This window comes from Haliotis rubra, unplaced genomic scaffold (genome assembly GCF_003918875.1).
Source record: "Haliotis rubra isolate DU_JTF1 unplaced genomic scaffold, ASM391887v1 Scf353, whole genome shotgun sequence".
NCBI classification, from domain to species: domain Eukaryota; kingdom Metazoa; phylum Mollusca; class Gastropoda; order Lepetellida; family Haliotidae; genus Haliotis; species Haliotis rubra.
In genome coordinates this window covers 242,974-260,502 of record NW_025767028.1, presented here as the reverse complement: position 1 = coordinate 260,502, position 17,529 = coordinate 242,974, and the positions used below count along the sequence as shown (strand labels likewise).

The 17,529-nt window shown below is 39.2% G+C and overlaps 1 protein-coding gene across 2 annotated transcripts in view; it reads right to left on the bottom strand.

The window, feature by feature from the left end:
* Positions 1-17,529, bottom strand: part of LOC124285149 (ataxin-2 homolog) — a 24,376-nt gene extending 6,847 nt beyond the window's left edge. The window contains exons 1-13 of one of the 2 annotated variants that reach the window (XM_046721317.1): positions 17,314-17,529; positions 14,955-14,984; positions 9,331-9,360; positions 8,450-8,485; positions 7,600-7,632; positions 6,255-6,284; positions 5,859-5,900; positions 4,117-4,143; positions 2,817-2,855; positions 1,630-1,686; positions 1,041-1,076; positions 811-828; positions 533-556 (exon numbers count right to left, since the gene is read on the bottom strand). In XM_046721317.1, coding sequence (XP_046577273.1) covers positions 533-556; positions 811-828; positions 1,041-1,076; positions 1,630-1,686; positions 2,817-2,855; positions 4,117-4,143; positions 5,859-5,900; positions 6,255-6,284; positions 7,600-7,632; positions 8,450-8,485; positions 9,331-9,360; positions 14,955-14,984; positions 17,314-17,347 — 436 coding nt within the window. In that variant the 5' untranslated portion in view covers positions 17,348-17,529. The remainder of the gene's footprint in view (positions 1-532; positions 557-810; positions 829-1,040; positions 1,077-1,629; positions 1,687-2,816; positions 2,856-4,116; positions 4,144-5,858; positions 5,901-6,254; positions 6,285-7,599; positions 7,633-8,449; positions 8,486-9,330; positions 9,361-14,954; positions 14,985-17,313) is intronic. The other variant, XM_046721318.1, reaches the window with a different exon arrangement.

Here is a 17,529-nt window from a genome sequence, read left to right as displayed (position 1 = left end):
TCACATTGTCATCCCGGAACATTGTACAGGAGGAGGTAAACTTCAAACACTCTGTGTGGTGAGTTCGAAATACTATTACTACACTTCAGATAGTTACCTCAATATTCGAAACGTATCAATAACTGCCATAGAAAGTATACTCTTTCATAAGGACTTAACCAAGAATCTCAAACGTTGTCAAAATGTTACTAGACACCAAGACGACTGCAAGCTTGAGTTCCAAACTCCAGCTGTTATTATACTCGTGTTAAACAGCCATCCAATCAACATTTCTTGTTTGTTTTAACCGAACATGGTTGTAGTCCTTCTTTTACAAGGTAATGATTCACAACACGTTCCATGTCTAAAACCCAGGCTGTGGGTTAGACCCGTGGTCTGAACGCTCTCTTTCGGCTTGTTCAAATTGGGTTCGATACCCCACAGTTCCGTGTCCACGTGGTCACATTGTTGGAATAATGCCAAAAAATCGGCATAAATCCATACTCATTCACTCACTCACTAACTCTACAAACGAAAGAAGTATTATACATACACTGGGCTCCGGTCCCCTTTAATGCTGAAAACACAAACACGATCAATTAATGACGTTGTACTCAATCTAAACACTTGCATAACGTTTCTGCATTAAGAATATTTTACCTCTTTTAAAATCTACTTGTGAGCGTGATATTTAGCTGAGACAATCGATACAGCATTAGCATTTGTATATTATTCCAATTATAATCCGCAGAGCAACATTCCACTGTTACGTCATATAGTGAGTTACGTCACACAAAGAAGTAGTGACGTCAAAGGTCTTTATGTACTCACTCAAGGCAGCGCAGATGTCTGAAACAAAGGAATTTTCACGTATAAATCTTGTATTATAATCATCATCATTATCATCATCATTATTTTTATTAATGTTGTATTTTAAGTCATGAAAGTTTTAATTGGACGGTACATAATTCCTTGCTGTCTTGTCATTGTAAGTACGTTACGGGGTTGTTTCATTTTATACATTTAATATTTGAATCTGTTTTCTAAATTAAAACTCTTACCGTGTATGCTCATGCCCATGAACTGAGTGACCATAGCTGCAAACGGGAAGTAAACAAGTTAGAACATAGTGGCAATGAGGGAATGAGAATGTCTTCCCCTCTGTCAAGGATCAGTAAAAATTGTGGGTAATTTTTCATTGATCTATCCCCGTTGATTTTAATCGAGTAGGTTTCTTCAGTAAATTTATCAATCGTTGTCTTTATTTCCAAGCAACGAAACAAACTCTGATCTTGTACACAGTATATGTAATTTAAAACTATTGAAATATTATCGTCGGAATTGACATTGAACGGTCAGAATTCGGTGGCTTTCATGACGAGATCTCAAAGGACAAAAGGATGCAGACATATTCAATAATTAGTTCAAGATTCAAGTCGTCCAACATTCCACCCCCGCTGCTGTTGCTGCACAAAATGTCAATGACTACGCGGAGGCGATGTCAGTTCTGTTATAGGGCACTCCTGGACAACATCCAGCCAAGTCACCAGACCTGAGCCAATCGTTTTAAAGTAAGTACCCGTGACAGATGATTAATTAATTTGATGCCGTAACGTTGATGGAAATGTGTATTAAATTCCGTGTGCTTACCTGGTATCTTCGGGACGAGACCACCTGCCGCGGGGCCGGGGACTGGGGGGTTCGGACCTGCAGATAAACATGTACTTCTGAATGAAACAGAAACAGAAAGGGGGGGATTCCTGGGGGGGAAGGGGAATCTGGAATCTGTTAATAATTATGCGCCGTCAAGTTCCGGGACATATACACAAAATTAATAATGGATTAATCTGTATCACAGATGTGAAGTGAAACTAATTGTCAAACTGCAGCTGGAAGTTGGTTTGTATGTTGCTGGTGAACCGGCAGTTGGATCAAGAACAGAACATTCTACATTCACAAAATACGGAAAAGACACCTTGCCTTCAGGCTCACAGAAACGCTCACAGGCTCACAGAAACACTGTGGAATGTCCGATATAGAGTGACTCTGCCAGGAGCAGTCAATCGTGCTAGCTGTCAAACATTGCTGTCGTTCGGATGTCTTCTTCTCTAATGAGGCAATGGTGAAGCCGAATGGTTGAAGCGTGGTGAGTAATTATACCACTTGTCCTGGATAAAACACGATGAGGTTTTTCTGGGTCTTTGATGCCAAGGGGCGGTGGGGTAGCCTAGTAGTTAAAGCGTTCGCTCGTCACACTGAAGACCCGGGTTCGATTCCCCACATAGGTACAATGTGTGAAGCCCATTTCTGGTGTCCCCCGCCGTGACTTTGCTGGAATATTGCTAAAAGCGGCGTAAAACTAAACTCACTCACTTAGTCGAAGAGTTAGAGTCCACGGTTATTACAGAGATGGCGAGGACGCGTTCTTGTGAGCAGAGGCCAGGACTAAAACAAGCCACGGTTCTGTGATTGGGCAAAGGAGAAGCCGCCACACGTCATTACAAACAATAAACAGCCATTTATCCCTAAAAGGTCTGTATGCTGTTTCCAGTGCCGATCAAAGACCTACAACAAGACCTACAGCAAGACCTACAACAAGACCTACAACAAGAGCGGCTACTGCTGTCACTGAAATACGAAACTGTCTCCATATCAAACAACAAGCAATAGTCCTTCAAAGGTCATTCAAGGATGAGTCACGTCATACGGATGCCATCTTTCCGTTTTGGACGATAACGTTGATAACGTTAGCATGTTTCGGTCAAGTATAAAGTTCAAGAGAAAACTTCCTTTAGGCCGATAGTTTAGTATTGAAGCTGTTCTAAGACATCACTTACCAGCTGCTGCGACCACAGCTGCTTTGGGGCTGGCAGGGACTGTGTAGATAGCATTGTAGACCATGGTAAGCTTGTGATATAGCGACACATACACGTCACATAGCCTCTTACATGGAATTTACCGTTATAAACCCTACAGTAAACAGCTACCTAGGATGCTTAAATGTGTCTTTAGGTGTTACCAGTTCAGTATATTTTACAATAAAAATATATTTTACAAACTGGTTAATATATAACTTTTCTAAAACAACTGTAAATAATTGTCCCTGTATAATCGTAGCTCTGTGACTGAAATAGTGTCTGAAATATTTAACTCATTAATTCATTATTAATGCATCATTAAACTGACACGCCGAGAAGTAGCTGGGCTACTGCTGAATGCGGCGAAAACCCAGATCACTCACTCACTCATTGTCTCGCAAAGATAACACGGGAAATACACAATTACAGCACACCATTTGAGCTACACACCTTCCCGACACCAACAGAAGCTGGACGTACGCAGTGGGTATCAATTATAGATAACAAAAACACGTTATATGCTTTCTCACAGTCAGCTAAGAATTCAATTTTTGACAGATTTAGATCTTTACCTTTTTGTTCCTTGAGCGTGTATAAAGCAAATGTGTATAGTGTACTATAGACCTGAGGTCATTGAGTAATCGGGACAAAGATTGATTGACAGATTTAAGAGTATCTAACTGTGTAGCTACGTCAGGGATTAGACCAGCTACTAACAACCACGAACATGTGCCTTAATTTCATGATGGGGTAAGTGCTCCCTGGTTCAATGCCCGAATACACTATATGCAGCGCCCATTTTTGTATTGCCGGAATATTGTAAATGCGGCGTAACACTCTGCTCATTCACTAAATAGCATGATCACATCGCGAGCAAAAATTTGACATGACGTCACTATGCACACGCAGCCACATTGAGAAGGCAATCACAAGAATGTTGTATATATATATATATATATATATATATATATAATGCCTTAAAGCAGTGGAATATACAGCTCAAGCATGCACGCACATATACAGATGGTTCAAAGCAGTGAATCTGTTCGACGTAATCTGAACGCTTGCAGATACGTGTTAAAGATCTGACGCCACAAGTTATTTGACTTCATCCAGCTACCTAAACACCTTCAGCTGTCTCACCTTGTCTAGATACCAGGACACATTACAAGCAGATTAATTGTAACTGAGATTGTTAGCCTCAGTGAATACACCTGACTGCGGACAATAAGCAAACAGTTGCCATGGATACAGCGCATGCTAGCAATACAAAGTTTACCTTGAGGAGGGCTCGGCAACATCGGTGCTTGAGATGTTAGAGTAGAAAATATGAGATAAGATCGTTGTGGGAGTAATAAACATACAACTAGCATTCCTGAAGACGTTTTTCTACGATATACTGTTCATAGTTCATAGTTCGCATTGTACGCAAGTTCATGGATCCTTAAGTAGGGAACGAGCCCTTGTTACCTATACATCTCAGATCTAGGTCGTTGCATCCATTATAACAATCTGAAGAACTGTGCTATTGCTTTCTACATTTTGGAATAAGAAGTGATTCGTTGTAGCCGTCAGTTATTTAAAACCGATAGATATTGGTAACAGTGGATTATTGTATATTTGTGTTCTGTGTTCGAATGTTCTTGATACCAATTCAGTCTAACTGTACGTAGTGTTACCCTAACTGGCTGGACATTGCATTTCAGTCTCATCAACCAAGGTAGGGTATGTACGGTGTGGGTACAGTTACAGCTTTGGTCTGGGAATACAGTCCTTTATTTAGTAGCATTTAGTCGGTATGATCAGGAGGAACCAGTTACATGGATTGATAACTTCTTATTGTAATGGATGCAACGTTTCGGTGTAGATGCTACCACTTGGGAGTGATGACTTGCTTGATAACGGTGTTAGCTTCTACACCAACACGCCGCATCCATGGCAATACTGACTGACTGACTGACTGAGTTTAATTTTACGCCGCTTTTAGCAATATTCCAGCAAAGTCACGGCGGGGGACACCAGAAATGGGCTTAACACATTGTGCCTATGTGGGGAATGGAACCCGGGTCTTCGGCGTGACGAGCCAACGCTTTAACCACTAGGCTACCCCGCCGCCCCCCATTGCAATAAAGAAGGTGTCAATCCATATAACAGCTTCCTCTACACAGACCTTCACTGCCATTTCCCTACAACTTTTATGTTACCCTGAGCCTGTAACATACCTTGCCTGTTCGGTTGTTGTTGTTGTTGCTGCTGCTGTTGCTGCTGCTGTTGTTGTTGTTGTTGTTGTTGTTGTTGTTGTTGTTGTTGTTGTTGTTGATAATGTTGGTGTTGATGTTGAGGTGGTTGAAAGCCTAGCAGTAAGGATAAACATACTGAACAAAACAGTTTAGGATCAGTAAAATTTAGGTCATTTCTTTCGTCTTGAAAACTGAACGCAAAAAGACCCTTGATCCGTAACTTATTCTGTTCAGTATATATTATCAAACTAAGTGACCTACATCTTAAAATGTTAATGTGTCACATCTCTGTCGATAAATAGCCACACTCTATAAACGTTTGTTCAGCTACACTGTCATTTACAGTAGCCTAGCAACCGCATAAAGAGTTATTTCCCCTAGCTTCCAGGATGCGCTGGTTGGGTGAAGCCAATCTTTAACGATGTGCATGATGATGTACAAAGGAAACTAATAGTAAATATATGTAATAAATGATTGCTATACTAAAATTGAAATCGTGTAAAATGTAATGAATAATTTATATACTAAAAATGGAAATCGTGTAAAATGTAAAGAATGATTGTTATACTAAAATGGAAATCGTGTAAAATGTAAAGAATGATTGCTATACTAAAATGGAAATCGTGTAAAATGTAAAGAATGATTGCTATACTAAAATGGAAATCGTGTAAAATGTAATGAATGGCTGATATACTAAAATGAAAATCGTGTTAAATGTAATGAATGGCTGCTATACTAAAATGGAAACTACAAGACCAACGGGTAGAGTACGCTGACTTACCCTGTCTGTTAGATGGCTGATGCTGCTGAGGGTGTTGGAAACCTATATGTAAGTTGTAAAGGGTAAAAAGCATGTCCACTCTGGTGAGATGATCCATTGATGCTTCATCAAAGACACCATTTAACGGATACTGAGTAATTGAATAACGGTTCTTGATAATGTTATTGCTGTACGTGAAGTTAGACAGATACACCGGACTGTCTTTAGAAGCTCGCTACACCAAAGGACTTTGGAATCAGAATAAGAAATTCAATTTTATGTGCCCTAAATAATATATTGCAAGACATGCCTTCAAATATGTATTGAGTTAGATACACGTGCAAATATACAGAAAAATAAACTAGAATGATTGGGTAACAACAAGATGACGAATAAGCAGCCAGTATACAAACTTACCACTGAATCGATTTGATGGTTGTGGAAAACCTATGTTGAAAATAATCACATGTTAGACCCCAAAGAAACATTGTCATGGCATAATACCAGTCTTAAAGAATGCAAACATGCGCATGAAACTAAAATTGCTATTTCGAAATTTAATATTTTACAGCACAAAACAAGGGATTATTATGTAATACCTAGAAGCTGAGCGTTATATAGAAGCTTGTTACAATGCCCTCTGTCTTTTTATCACTTTCAACACTAAGTCCTCTGATCTAAGGAGCTGCGTTTAACATGGCGGGGTTGTGTCCCCTGACTAATACTATGTACGGCAAGGGACATTGTGGAGTGACAAGCCGTGATATAAATGAAATATTGTCCGCAGCGGGAAAATACCCAAACTCGACGTCTTCTATTGGTGGGATCAGACAAAGTGTATGGCTAACTGAAGCATAATATCTAAGCAGGTATATTGGGGTAGGCCATCAGGGGAGAGGAACTATGGGCTAATTACTGTTTAATACTGAACCACAACCCTGGGTGCACTGGACATATGTGTTCTAAGCTAGTCAGTGAATAATATTCTAATAATCTATGGTATAATATAGATAATAGATAACAAAATATGATACTATATCAATGATAATCTAAATATCTAGTATATGCTACAATATAAATGATGATACTATACATGACCAATATTAATACTAATCTAAAATATATGGTCAATGTGAATAAATTTATTTTATGAGTCACAAAAACACATATGCCCTTATTATTCTGTGGCTGCAAATTTAATCCTTGGTCACTTTTGACAAATTTCTGTCAGCTGAGTTACTTCCCTTAGTTCTGTGAGGATGTGCCAAAAGGATTTGCATCGCTGACTCGAATATGGCCCCTAGTTTAAGGCGGTCTTTCCATGTTGATTTCTGTTTATACCACACCATGCGTCATCTTATATGTTCAGTCACACATTCATTATTTTCACTGCTCTATTGCCTTTGAGACCCAAATGAAGCTGTTTCGCTGGATAATCGATTCTGGCTACTCTCCGGCGTTGACGTCCATATATTTCACCAACGCCACAAGGGACGATGGAGTAGCTCGTCACACTGAAGACCCGGGTTCGAATCCCCACATGAGTACAACTGTGAAGCCCATTTCTAGTACCCCCCGCCGTGATATTGTTGGAATATTGCTAAAAGCGGCGTAAAAGTACTCACTCACTCACTCCAACACCAAGCAACCAAGCAGATATATCATGATATTGTGTTCAAAGCAGTACTACACCTATATACACGGGAGTATGACGCTATGTCTCGTTGCTCAAGCTTACTGGCTATAGGCGTGTTTAACTTACGATGCATATTCCACGGTGAGGGTTCCTGAAATACTGTACAATTGTACAATGAAAATGTACAATTCCTGTAGCAAAACCTGCTCTATCCAAACCTTACGACAGACACATCAGCCGATGACGGCGCTGTGCGGGTGTGTAGCACTGTTTACATACAATACTTTGACAGCCAAATCCTTTAACCATTAACGCATCAGATGAACATTCCTGAAACTACGACGGTGTTCCTTGTCTTAGATTCAGATAGAGGAGCAATGTTTACATCACTATACGGACAATATAGTCCTTGTTCCTCTCTGTACGATGCTATAACGCCAATACTACATATCTTACCATGCCGGCTACCACACCCAGCATTACATCGCCATGACACAGATTAATACAATTGTATAATACCGAATATTCCAGCATGAACATACAAATAATACAACAATAATTCTATTTTTTTTGTGAACATAAAACATGACGTGTTGACACGCTATCAGCTGTTCCACGCCAGTTTACCTAACAAGTCGGTATCCATTCTTTCTGATGAACTAATCGAGCCCTTCACTAAGCCCACATGTCTTCTGTAACCCATGCTTGTCGTAAGAGGCGACTAACAGGATCGGGTCGTCAGGCTCGCTGACTTGGTTGATACATGTATCCCGATTGCGAAGATTGATGTTCATGCTGTTGATCACTGGATTGTCTGGTCCTAACTCGATTATTTACAGACCGCCGCCATATGGCTGGGATACTGCTAAGTGCGGCGTAAAATTAAACTAACTCACTAAACACACAAGACAGCACTGACATAATTAGCCCAAAACACGAAAGTCGAAGCAGATCTATATATTTAAACGTCACCAACCTTGATTCGGTTTAAAAGCGTCTGCCATTGGATTTCCTGAAGAAACAGATTATAACACGTGACTGTGATGTCTGGTGTAACCATGGTGATGAGTGACATCCACAAAGTGAAGATTGTGTCTTTTGCTATGAATTTATAATTAGTTATATTGATATATGATAAGCAACGACGTTGCTGAGGCAGAGTATGTACCATTCTTACAACGTCTCCGTAGTGCCAACGATTTGACTTGACGGTTTGTTCTACGAGGTGAGACCTAGAGAATATTAAACATGTCCCGTGTAATACCACATTTAGGAAACGAGTGAATTGTTTGGTATCTAACAAGCGAAAGCAAGATAGATATCAATACCATTCACGTGTTTCATAAATATGGTATTACACGGGACATAATTTAGTATTTTATTTATTATTCATCCAACATTAGCAAAACAATATCTCAGAATTCAACTTACAGAACGAGCGCATTACGCCGTCAAAACAGGGGTCATGCGTATGAATACATTTCATTTATGACTGTCAACATTAGTCTATGGGGTTTTTAATATACAAGGGTGTGTGAAAGGGACCAAATGATTTCAACCAACAAAGTATTTTCTTTATATAAACGCTATTACACGCAACCGAGCAAATTTCAGTTGAAACCTGTTTCCTAAGAATTCAACTTGTGCAATGACAGCCGACATTTTGTTTTGATCACGTTACTTAGGACACGTGACCATGGGATTGAACATAGCAAAAAGTACTAGAATCTGTACTTTACTTAGAAAGTGTAATCCCAAATATAGCATGTGTTACAGTGTAATCCCAAATTTAGCATGTGTTACAGTGTAATCCCAAATTTAGCATGTGTTACGGGGTATAATGACGTATATACTTACCAGGGGCAAGAATGCGGAAGTTGTTAGGTCCTATGGAAAACACAACAAAAGCTATACTCATGTGATAAATGGCGAACATTTCTATATCAAATTGTTAATACATGCTAGCACAGAGGTCTGTGCCTTTAACAGAGATGCATTGTGGTAATGGAAATAGCTTTGTTGATTTACACTCGTCTTGCACCAATGGGGTGTCATCATTGCACCAATGGAGGTGTCATCATTGCACCAATGGAGGTGTCATCATTGCACCAATGGGGGTGTCATCATTGCACCAATGGAGGTGTCATCATTGCACCAATGGAGGTGTCATCATTGCACCAATGGAGGTGTCATCATTGCACCAATGGAGGTGTCATCATTGCACCAATGGAGGTGTCATCATTGCACCAATGGAGGTGTCATCATTGCACCAATGGAGGTGTCAAAGTAACAACTGATGCATTGTCTAAATCCCTTCCTCCATAAATGTAAAAACATATTTGAATCAGTTGATATTAAAAACAAGTCAATAATAACTTCACAGGCAGCTAGGTAAACATTACGACTTCATAAGACAACAGAAAACAAATAGCAACACCTGACAGAGTTGGAGCCAATACTGACAGACAAGCCCCGCCCACTGAATTGTCAGTCAATCAGAAAACAATATTCATTAAGAACAGTGGCCTATTTTAATGTCAAAAAGCTTATACAACATTGCTTGACTAGCCAATCAAACAACGTCATATATTTACTGTTGTTGTTCTTATTGCACTACTAATACACATGTATACATACCAAACCCTAGTTTATGTAGTTCACGAACTGTATTCAAATATGAAGTTGCTCGTACTTTGTTTACCCCCATCTGCCATGATACCTGTTCCCTCATACAGATAGAGGTACTAGGTCATTAAGTAGGATGCCAAGAAACTGACAACGCTATTAATAGGGGTTCCGGGTACTGACAGTATATTATCGTTGTGCAGCTTCATAAGGTTTTTACGTACAAATGTAGATAACGATTTCATTTGCCATGCTAGTATATAAAGATGTCAGATGTTGAATAACAAATACGCAGGTTTGACCTAAATGAGGATGGGATTTCAAAACTTTACATTTTAAACATATATTAAAATCTGTTTACCTTTTCGAACTGGTTTAATTTACAATATAGACAAACTTTATGGATAAGCATTCTGCTTGTTTTCCATAAAGTTAATCTTTATTGTACTTCCGAACTTCTAAAATGCCACTCAAAGAAGAAGGTTTAATTCAACCACATTCACACGAGACATTAAGAAGAGTAATAACTTGTGTCTCTGATGTTATCATTCATACAGGTGAGGAGAGCCATGGTTTACGTCAGGTATCCAGGTAGGTTGTCAGGCCTTACTGTGAGGACTTCCAGACATGTGAGTGACACCCTCTCTGTTTAATTGTTCTGCATATGGATGCTGTAGTTTGTAGTCAGCGTGATCGTGATGACGTTCAGATGATGATATATATGATAACTGAGACGTACCTCCTGACTTCAGTAGGTCCGTGTGTCACACTCTAGGTAGGTGTCACGCTCTATGTATGTTAATTGTCACACTGACGGAAGTCACTCGTCATTAACATAATGTAGGACACGAGGAAATTTTGCCCAATAGTCGTCAGATGTTGCTTCAGAATAATAAGTACTTTGATAGTGAAATACAAAAGTGTTGACGTTTTCTTGTTACGGCTTACAACATTACTTTTATTACACAGAGATTTGTGTGAAGTTGTTAAATAAGAAAATAAGAATTTATGCCCCCAGTTTGACATTCACATAGTGTTTCCTTAGAATAATTAGTAACCCGAGCGTGAAGTACAAAAGTGTTGACGTACTCTTGGTTAAGTACAGCACAGCCTTATATTACACAGAGATTTGAGTGAAGTTGTTAAATACCAATTAATGCCCCCAGTTTGACATTCACATAGTGTTTCCTTAGAATAATTAGTAACCCGAGCGTGAAGTACAAAAGTGTTGACGTACTCTTGGTTAAGTACAGCACAGCCTTATATTACACAGAGATTTGAGTGAAGTTGTTAAATACCAATTAATGCCCCCAGTTTGACATTCACATAGTGTTTCCTTAGAATAATTAGTAACCCGAGCGTGAAGTACAAAAGTGTTGACGTACTCTTGGTTAAGTACAGCACAGCCTTATATTACACAGAGATTTGAGTGAAGTTGTTAAATACCAATTAATGCCCCAGTTTGACATTCACATAGTGTTTCCTTAGAATAATTAGTAACCTGAGCGTGAAGTACAAAAGTGTTGACATACTCTTGGTTAAGTACAGCACAGCCTTATATTACACAGAGATTTGAGTGAAGTTGTTAAATACCAATTAATGCCCCCAGTTTGACATTCACATAGTGTTTCCTTAGAATAATTAGTAACCCGAGCGTGAAGTACAAAAGTGTTGACGTACTCTTGGTTAAGTACAGCACAGCCTTATATTACACAGAGATTTGAGTGAAGTTGTTAAATACCAATTAATGCCCCAGTTTGACATTCACATAGTGTTTCCTTAGAATAATTAGTAACCCGAGCGTGAAGTACAAAAGTGTTGACGTACTCTTGGTTAAGTACAGCACAGCCTTATATTACACAGAGATTTGAGTGAAGTTGTTAAATACCAATTAATGCCCCCAGTTTGACATTCTCATAGTGTTTCCTTTAGAATAATTAGTAACCCGAGCGTGAAGTACAAAAGTGTTGACGTACTCTTGGTTAAAGTACAGCACAGCCTTATATTACACAGAGATTTGAGTGAAGTTGTTAAATACCAATTAATGCCCCCAGTTTGACATTCACATAGTGTTTCCTTAGAATATATAGTAACCCGAGCGTGAAGTACAAAAGTGTTGACGTACTCTCTTGGTTAAGTACAGCACAGCCTTATATTACACAGAGATTTGAGTGAAGTTGTTAAATACCAATTAATGCCCCAGTTTGACATTCACATAGTGTTTCCTTAGAATAATTAGTAACCCGAGCGTGAAGTACAAAAGTGTTGACGTACTCTTGGTTAAGTACAGCACAGCCTTATATTACACAGAGATTTGAGTGAAGTTGTTAAATACCAATTAATGCCCCAGTTTGACATTCACATAGTGTTTCCTTAGAATAATTAGTAACCCGAGCGTGAAGTACAAAAGTGTTGACATACTCTTGGTTAAGTACAGCACAGCCTTATATTACACAGAGATTTGAGTGAAGTTGTTAAATACCAATTAATGCCCCCAGTTTGACATTCACATAGTGTTTCCTTAGAATAATTAGTAACCCGAGCGCGTGAAGTACAAAAGTGTTGACGTACTCTTGGTTAAGTACAGCACAGCCTTATATTACACAGAGATTTGAGTGAAGTTGTTAAATACCAATTAATGCCCCCAGTTTGACATTCACATAGTGTTTCCTTAGAATAATTAGTAACCCGAGCGTGAAGTACAAAAGTGTTGACGTACTCTTGGTTAAGTACAGCACAGCCTTATATTACACAGAGATTTGAGTGAAGTTGTTAAATACCAATTAATGCCCCCCAGTTTGACATTCACATAGTGTTTCCTTAGAATAATTAGTAACCCTGAGCGTGAAGTACAAAAGTGTTGACGTACTCTTGGTTAAGTACAGCACAGCCTTATATTACACAGAGATTTGAGTGAAGTTGTTAAATACCAATTAATGCCCCAGTTTGACATTCACATAGTGTTTCCTTTAGAATAATTAGTAACCCGAGCGTGAAGTACAAAAGTGTTGACGTACTCTTGGTTAAGTACAGCACAGCCTTATATTACACAGAGATTTGAGTGAAGTTGTTAAATACCAATTAATGCCCCCAGTTTGACATTCACATAGTGTTTCCTTAGAATAATTAGTAACCCGAGCGTGAAGTACAAAAGTGTTGACGTACTCTTGGTTAAGTACAGCACAGCCTTATATTACACAGAGATTTGAGTGAAGTTGTTAAATACCAATTAATGCCCCCAGTTTGACTGTCACATAATGTTTCTTTAGAATAATTAGTACCCCGAGCGTGAAGTACAAAAGTGTTGACGTACTCTTGGTTAAGTACAGCACAGCCTTATATTACACAGAGATTTGAGTGAAGTTGTTAAATACCAATTAATGCCCCCAGTTTGACTGTCACATAATGTTTCTTTAGAATAATTAGTAACCCGAGCGTGAAGTACAAAAGTGTTGACGTACTCTTGGTTAAGTACAGCACAGCCTTATATTACACAGAGATTTGAGTGAAGTTGTTAAATACCAATTAATGCCCCCAGTTTGACTGTCACATAATGTTTCTTTAGAATAATTAGTAACCCGAGCGTGAAGTACAAAAGTGTTGACGTACTCTTGGTTAAAGTTACAGCACATCCTTATATTACACAGAGATTTGAGTGAAGTTGTTAAATACCAATTAATGCCCCCAGTTTGACTGTCACATAATGTTTCTTTAGAATAATTAGTAACCCGAGCGTGAAGTACAAAAGTGTTGACGTACTCTTGGTTAAGTACAGCACAGCCTTATATTACACAGAGATTTGAGTGAAGTTGTTAAATACCAATTAATGCCCCCAGTTTGACATTCACATAATGTTTCTTTAGAATAATAAGTACCCCGAGCGTGAAGTACAAAAGTGTTGACGTACTCTTGGTTAAGTACAGCACATCCTTATATTACACAGAGATTTGAGTGAAGTTGTTAAATACCAATTAATGCCCCCAGTTTGACTGTCACATAATGTTTCTTTAGAATAATTAGTACCCTGAGCGTGAAGTACAAAAGTGATGACAAATTGGAATACTATCTTGTCTCGAGAACACATATGTCAAACAATACATAAATTTAGATGCAACTTATATTCATATGACACATGAGATATCATACATGGTTTATGTGATAAAATTTGGCCAGACCAGTGATCACGTGATGTGGCCGGTTGAGTTGTCTTAACTGCTAAACTGCCGTCGTGGTAAGCCGAGATGGTGCTGTAAGTGTCGTTACAGAGATCTGTCTTACAAAGGCACTCACTCACCATCTTGGTAGCGCATGATTGATGTGTTTTACGTACATAACCTTTAATTGTCCTTTTGTCTCACGACACAAGAAGGGCATCTCGTGCTGTCATTGATCAATGTCTGTGATACAGCTGAAGAAGTACATGGAGTGGTTGTATTTTACTCTGTGATTTCATAAATTATATTCTCTCTGTCACGTGTATAACTTTGTTAAGACGACAGGTAAGTGAATAAAAGTTTTTCTACGTCCCAGTAAGACATAATCCACATATATCACCCATTTTCCGACAAACAAAGACTTAACTTCAATGGACCTGTATCAGTTCCAATTTCAAATCGCGGTTTTAGTATTTGTTATCTTAACTTGGGGGCAAATACGCAATGAGTCCGTAAAGGTGTAACCTTGGCTTTCAGTGCCAGCTAGGACAGTTATTTCACATTGTGTCTCGGCCTACCAAAGTCAAATCAACTCAAGGGACATAGAATTTCAAAGAAAATTGACGAAGCTAAATGTCGAGCATGGACTTTAAGGTTCAATACATTCAGTTAGTATAAACAGAAATCACAAAAACGACGTACCTTGTGATAAGACATGACAGAAAAGTCCAGCTGAAACAACAAGAAACAATAATATAAATCGTTGTACAGAGAAATAATAAACTGTACATACGTATGTTTGTAGAAGTGTCGATATGTCAACCATTTAGTTTCAATATATACATGCACACAAAGCACAATTGGCTATCAGTTATGACTTGGGGATAGCTTACTCATTTAGACAAGACAAGAAGCTTATATATCTTGAGACTCAAAGTTTCGTTGCCGGTCAATGTTTCCATGGATACTCAAATATACAAGTCTTGTCAGGGACCCTAGTGCATGTGCTTGCTTCTAGAGGCTCATTGTCCTGAACAGAATCATGTCATAGCCTCGCTGAAGTGTGTTCCACGTGCTCCTAGCGTAAGGGAGGTAGGGTAGTCTAGTGGCTAAAGCGTCACGCCGAAGACCTGGGTTCGATTCCTCACATGGGTACGATGTGTGAAGCCCATTTCTGGTGCGATATTGCTGGATTGTTGCTAAACGCGGTATATGACTATACTCACTTACTCACTCACTCACTCTCCAACTTAGATATGTGAAACTGCTTTTTTCGCTTGATATTATCGTGTCCTAGCATTCGTTCAATCACACTGCTTTTGATGAAATACATCTATTAATTTTCAAAATGTAGCTGTCAATGTTCACATGTTGTGAAAGGTCACATAAACTGGCTTTATTCGAGGCATTTTAACAAACCTTTACGCGAAGAGTCAATTACGTTTAATTGTATACTCTCTAAGCTAAGACTGGTGTGTGTGTGTGTGTGTGTGTGTGTTTGTGTGTGTGTGTGTGTGTGCCTCTATGTTAACTCTGTTTAAAGCGGGAGATCGTTTCACATGAATTCAACTTACAGCTTTCTACATCTGGACAAGGAGTATCGAATTCTGATGTGTCGAACTGATCGACAGATCCTACTAGTGTCTGCTATGTTTATCATTATTTGACCAACGATAAGTCGAATAGGTGTCTGACGAATTTTCTGTCTCCAAACGTGAGTGAGCCAGTGTGTGTTTTAGCAATATTCCAGCACGGCTGGGGACACTAGAACGGGGCTTCACAATAGTGCAAATGTTGAGAATCGAACCCCGTCTTCTGCGTGAAGGGCGAACGCTTAACCACCAGGCTACCCCACCGGCCATGTCTCCAATATATTTTGTTGATGGACACATACAAGTTTAAAACTGCCTTGATACATAAAATTCAATCTATGCGAACCTACATTGCAATTCCTTAAAAATAACTTTCTGTCAGTAATCCCGCTGCTCTAAGCAGACAAAAATAAATAAGATTTCATGGCTGCATCCGGGCACATATGTCTCACTACATGCCCGACATACGGGCGTCCGGAAACGTCAGACTTCCAGACAGATTTGAGACATCTTGACAACTTTAGGGACCATCTACACAGAATGATAGGACGTGTCGGCTTTTTGCAGAGTGGTAGCATATTTCTCCTGCACATGTGGGTCATAAGCCAACCAGATAAAATACGTGAAAGGTTCTGCTTATAAATAGCGTGGAAGCGGAAACGTTGAATCTCATGTATATATACGAGCTCTTTTTACGTCTTAAATATTCCGCATAATATGTATCCACATTCTTCAAGGGTGTGCCTAGTGGGCTGTAATCCGAGTTGTCGTTCTTATGCGTAAGTGACATGGAGATCGTAAGTAAGTGACATGGAGATCGTAAGTGACATGGAGATCGTAAGTGACATGGAGATCGTAAGAAATCTGCAGAATGGTCGTTAGAACTGTGTAGGTATGTTACACACTAATATTATTACTGCTGACATTTAATGCAGAGTTTATAATATCATAGCTCACGGTGGAACAAGGGTTTAACATGACCATACTAGTTACGGTGGTCGAAACAACATGGCGCTGCTGCCATTCCAGGCAGAAAAGCAGATCTCGACGTAAAGCTATTCTAACGTAATCTACTTCCTTGGAGAACATTAACAATGTGCTACAATCTGGGTTTTGACTTCTTTCTGTCTCTTGTATATTATAGTCGAAATGCCTGAAAGGACTTTGGCTGTGACGAACAAAAATTAGCTATGAGTTCGTTGTAACCGTAGTTTAGAGTACCCAGTTGTACGACGTATTACAAACAGGCGGATTGCATTTAACAACAAAGATATGGAAGCTAGTCAAGTCCACTGTTTGTATGCACACTGTTGTACTTAACAAGACTGATTCCATATTAAACAGAGATATGGAAGCTATTCAAGTCCAGTCTTTGCGTACACTGTTTTACTTAGCAAGACAGATTCCCATTTTCAACAGAGATATGGAAGTTACTGAAGTCCAGTGTGTGTACACACTGCTGTACTTACCGAGAAGGGTGAGACTGTACGTAAGCCGAGACATGGTGACCGTGTTGTCCTCTGTCCGATGCTGATTCCCAATGACCGTCTCAGCGTCTGGAGGGGACTTTGTTAGAAGCTGGAAGTAGCCCGAGGCGTCGTTTCAGTCCCTGTCGTTCTATCAAACGGGACAATTTATGGGTCCGGTGAAGTAAATACGTGCTGACTCCCCATCCATCCTCTAGA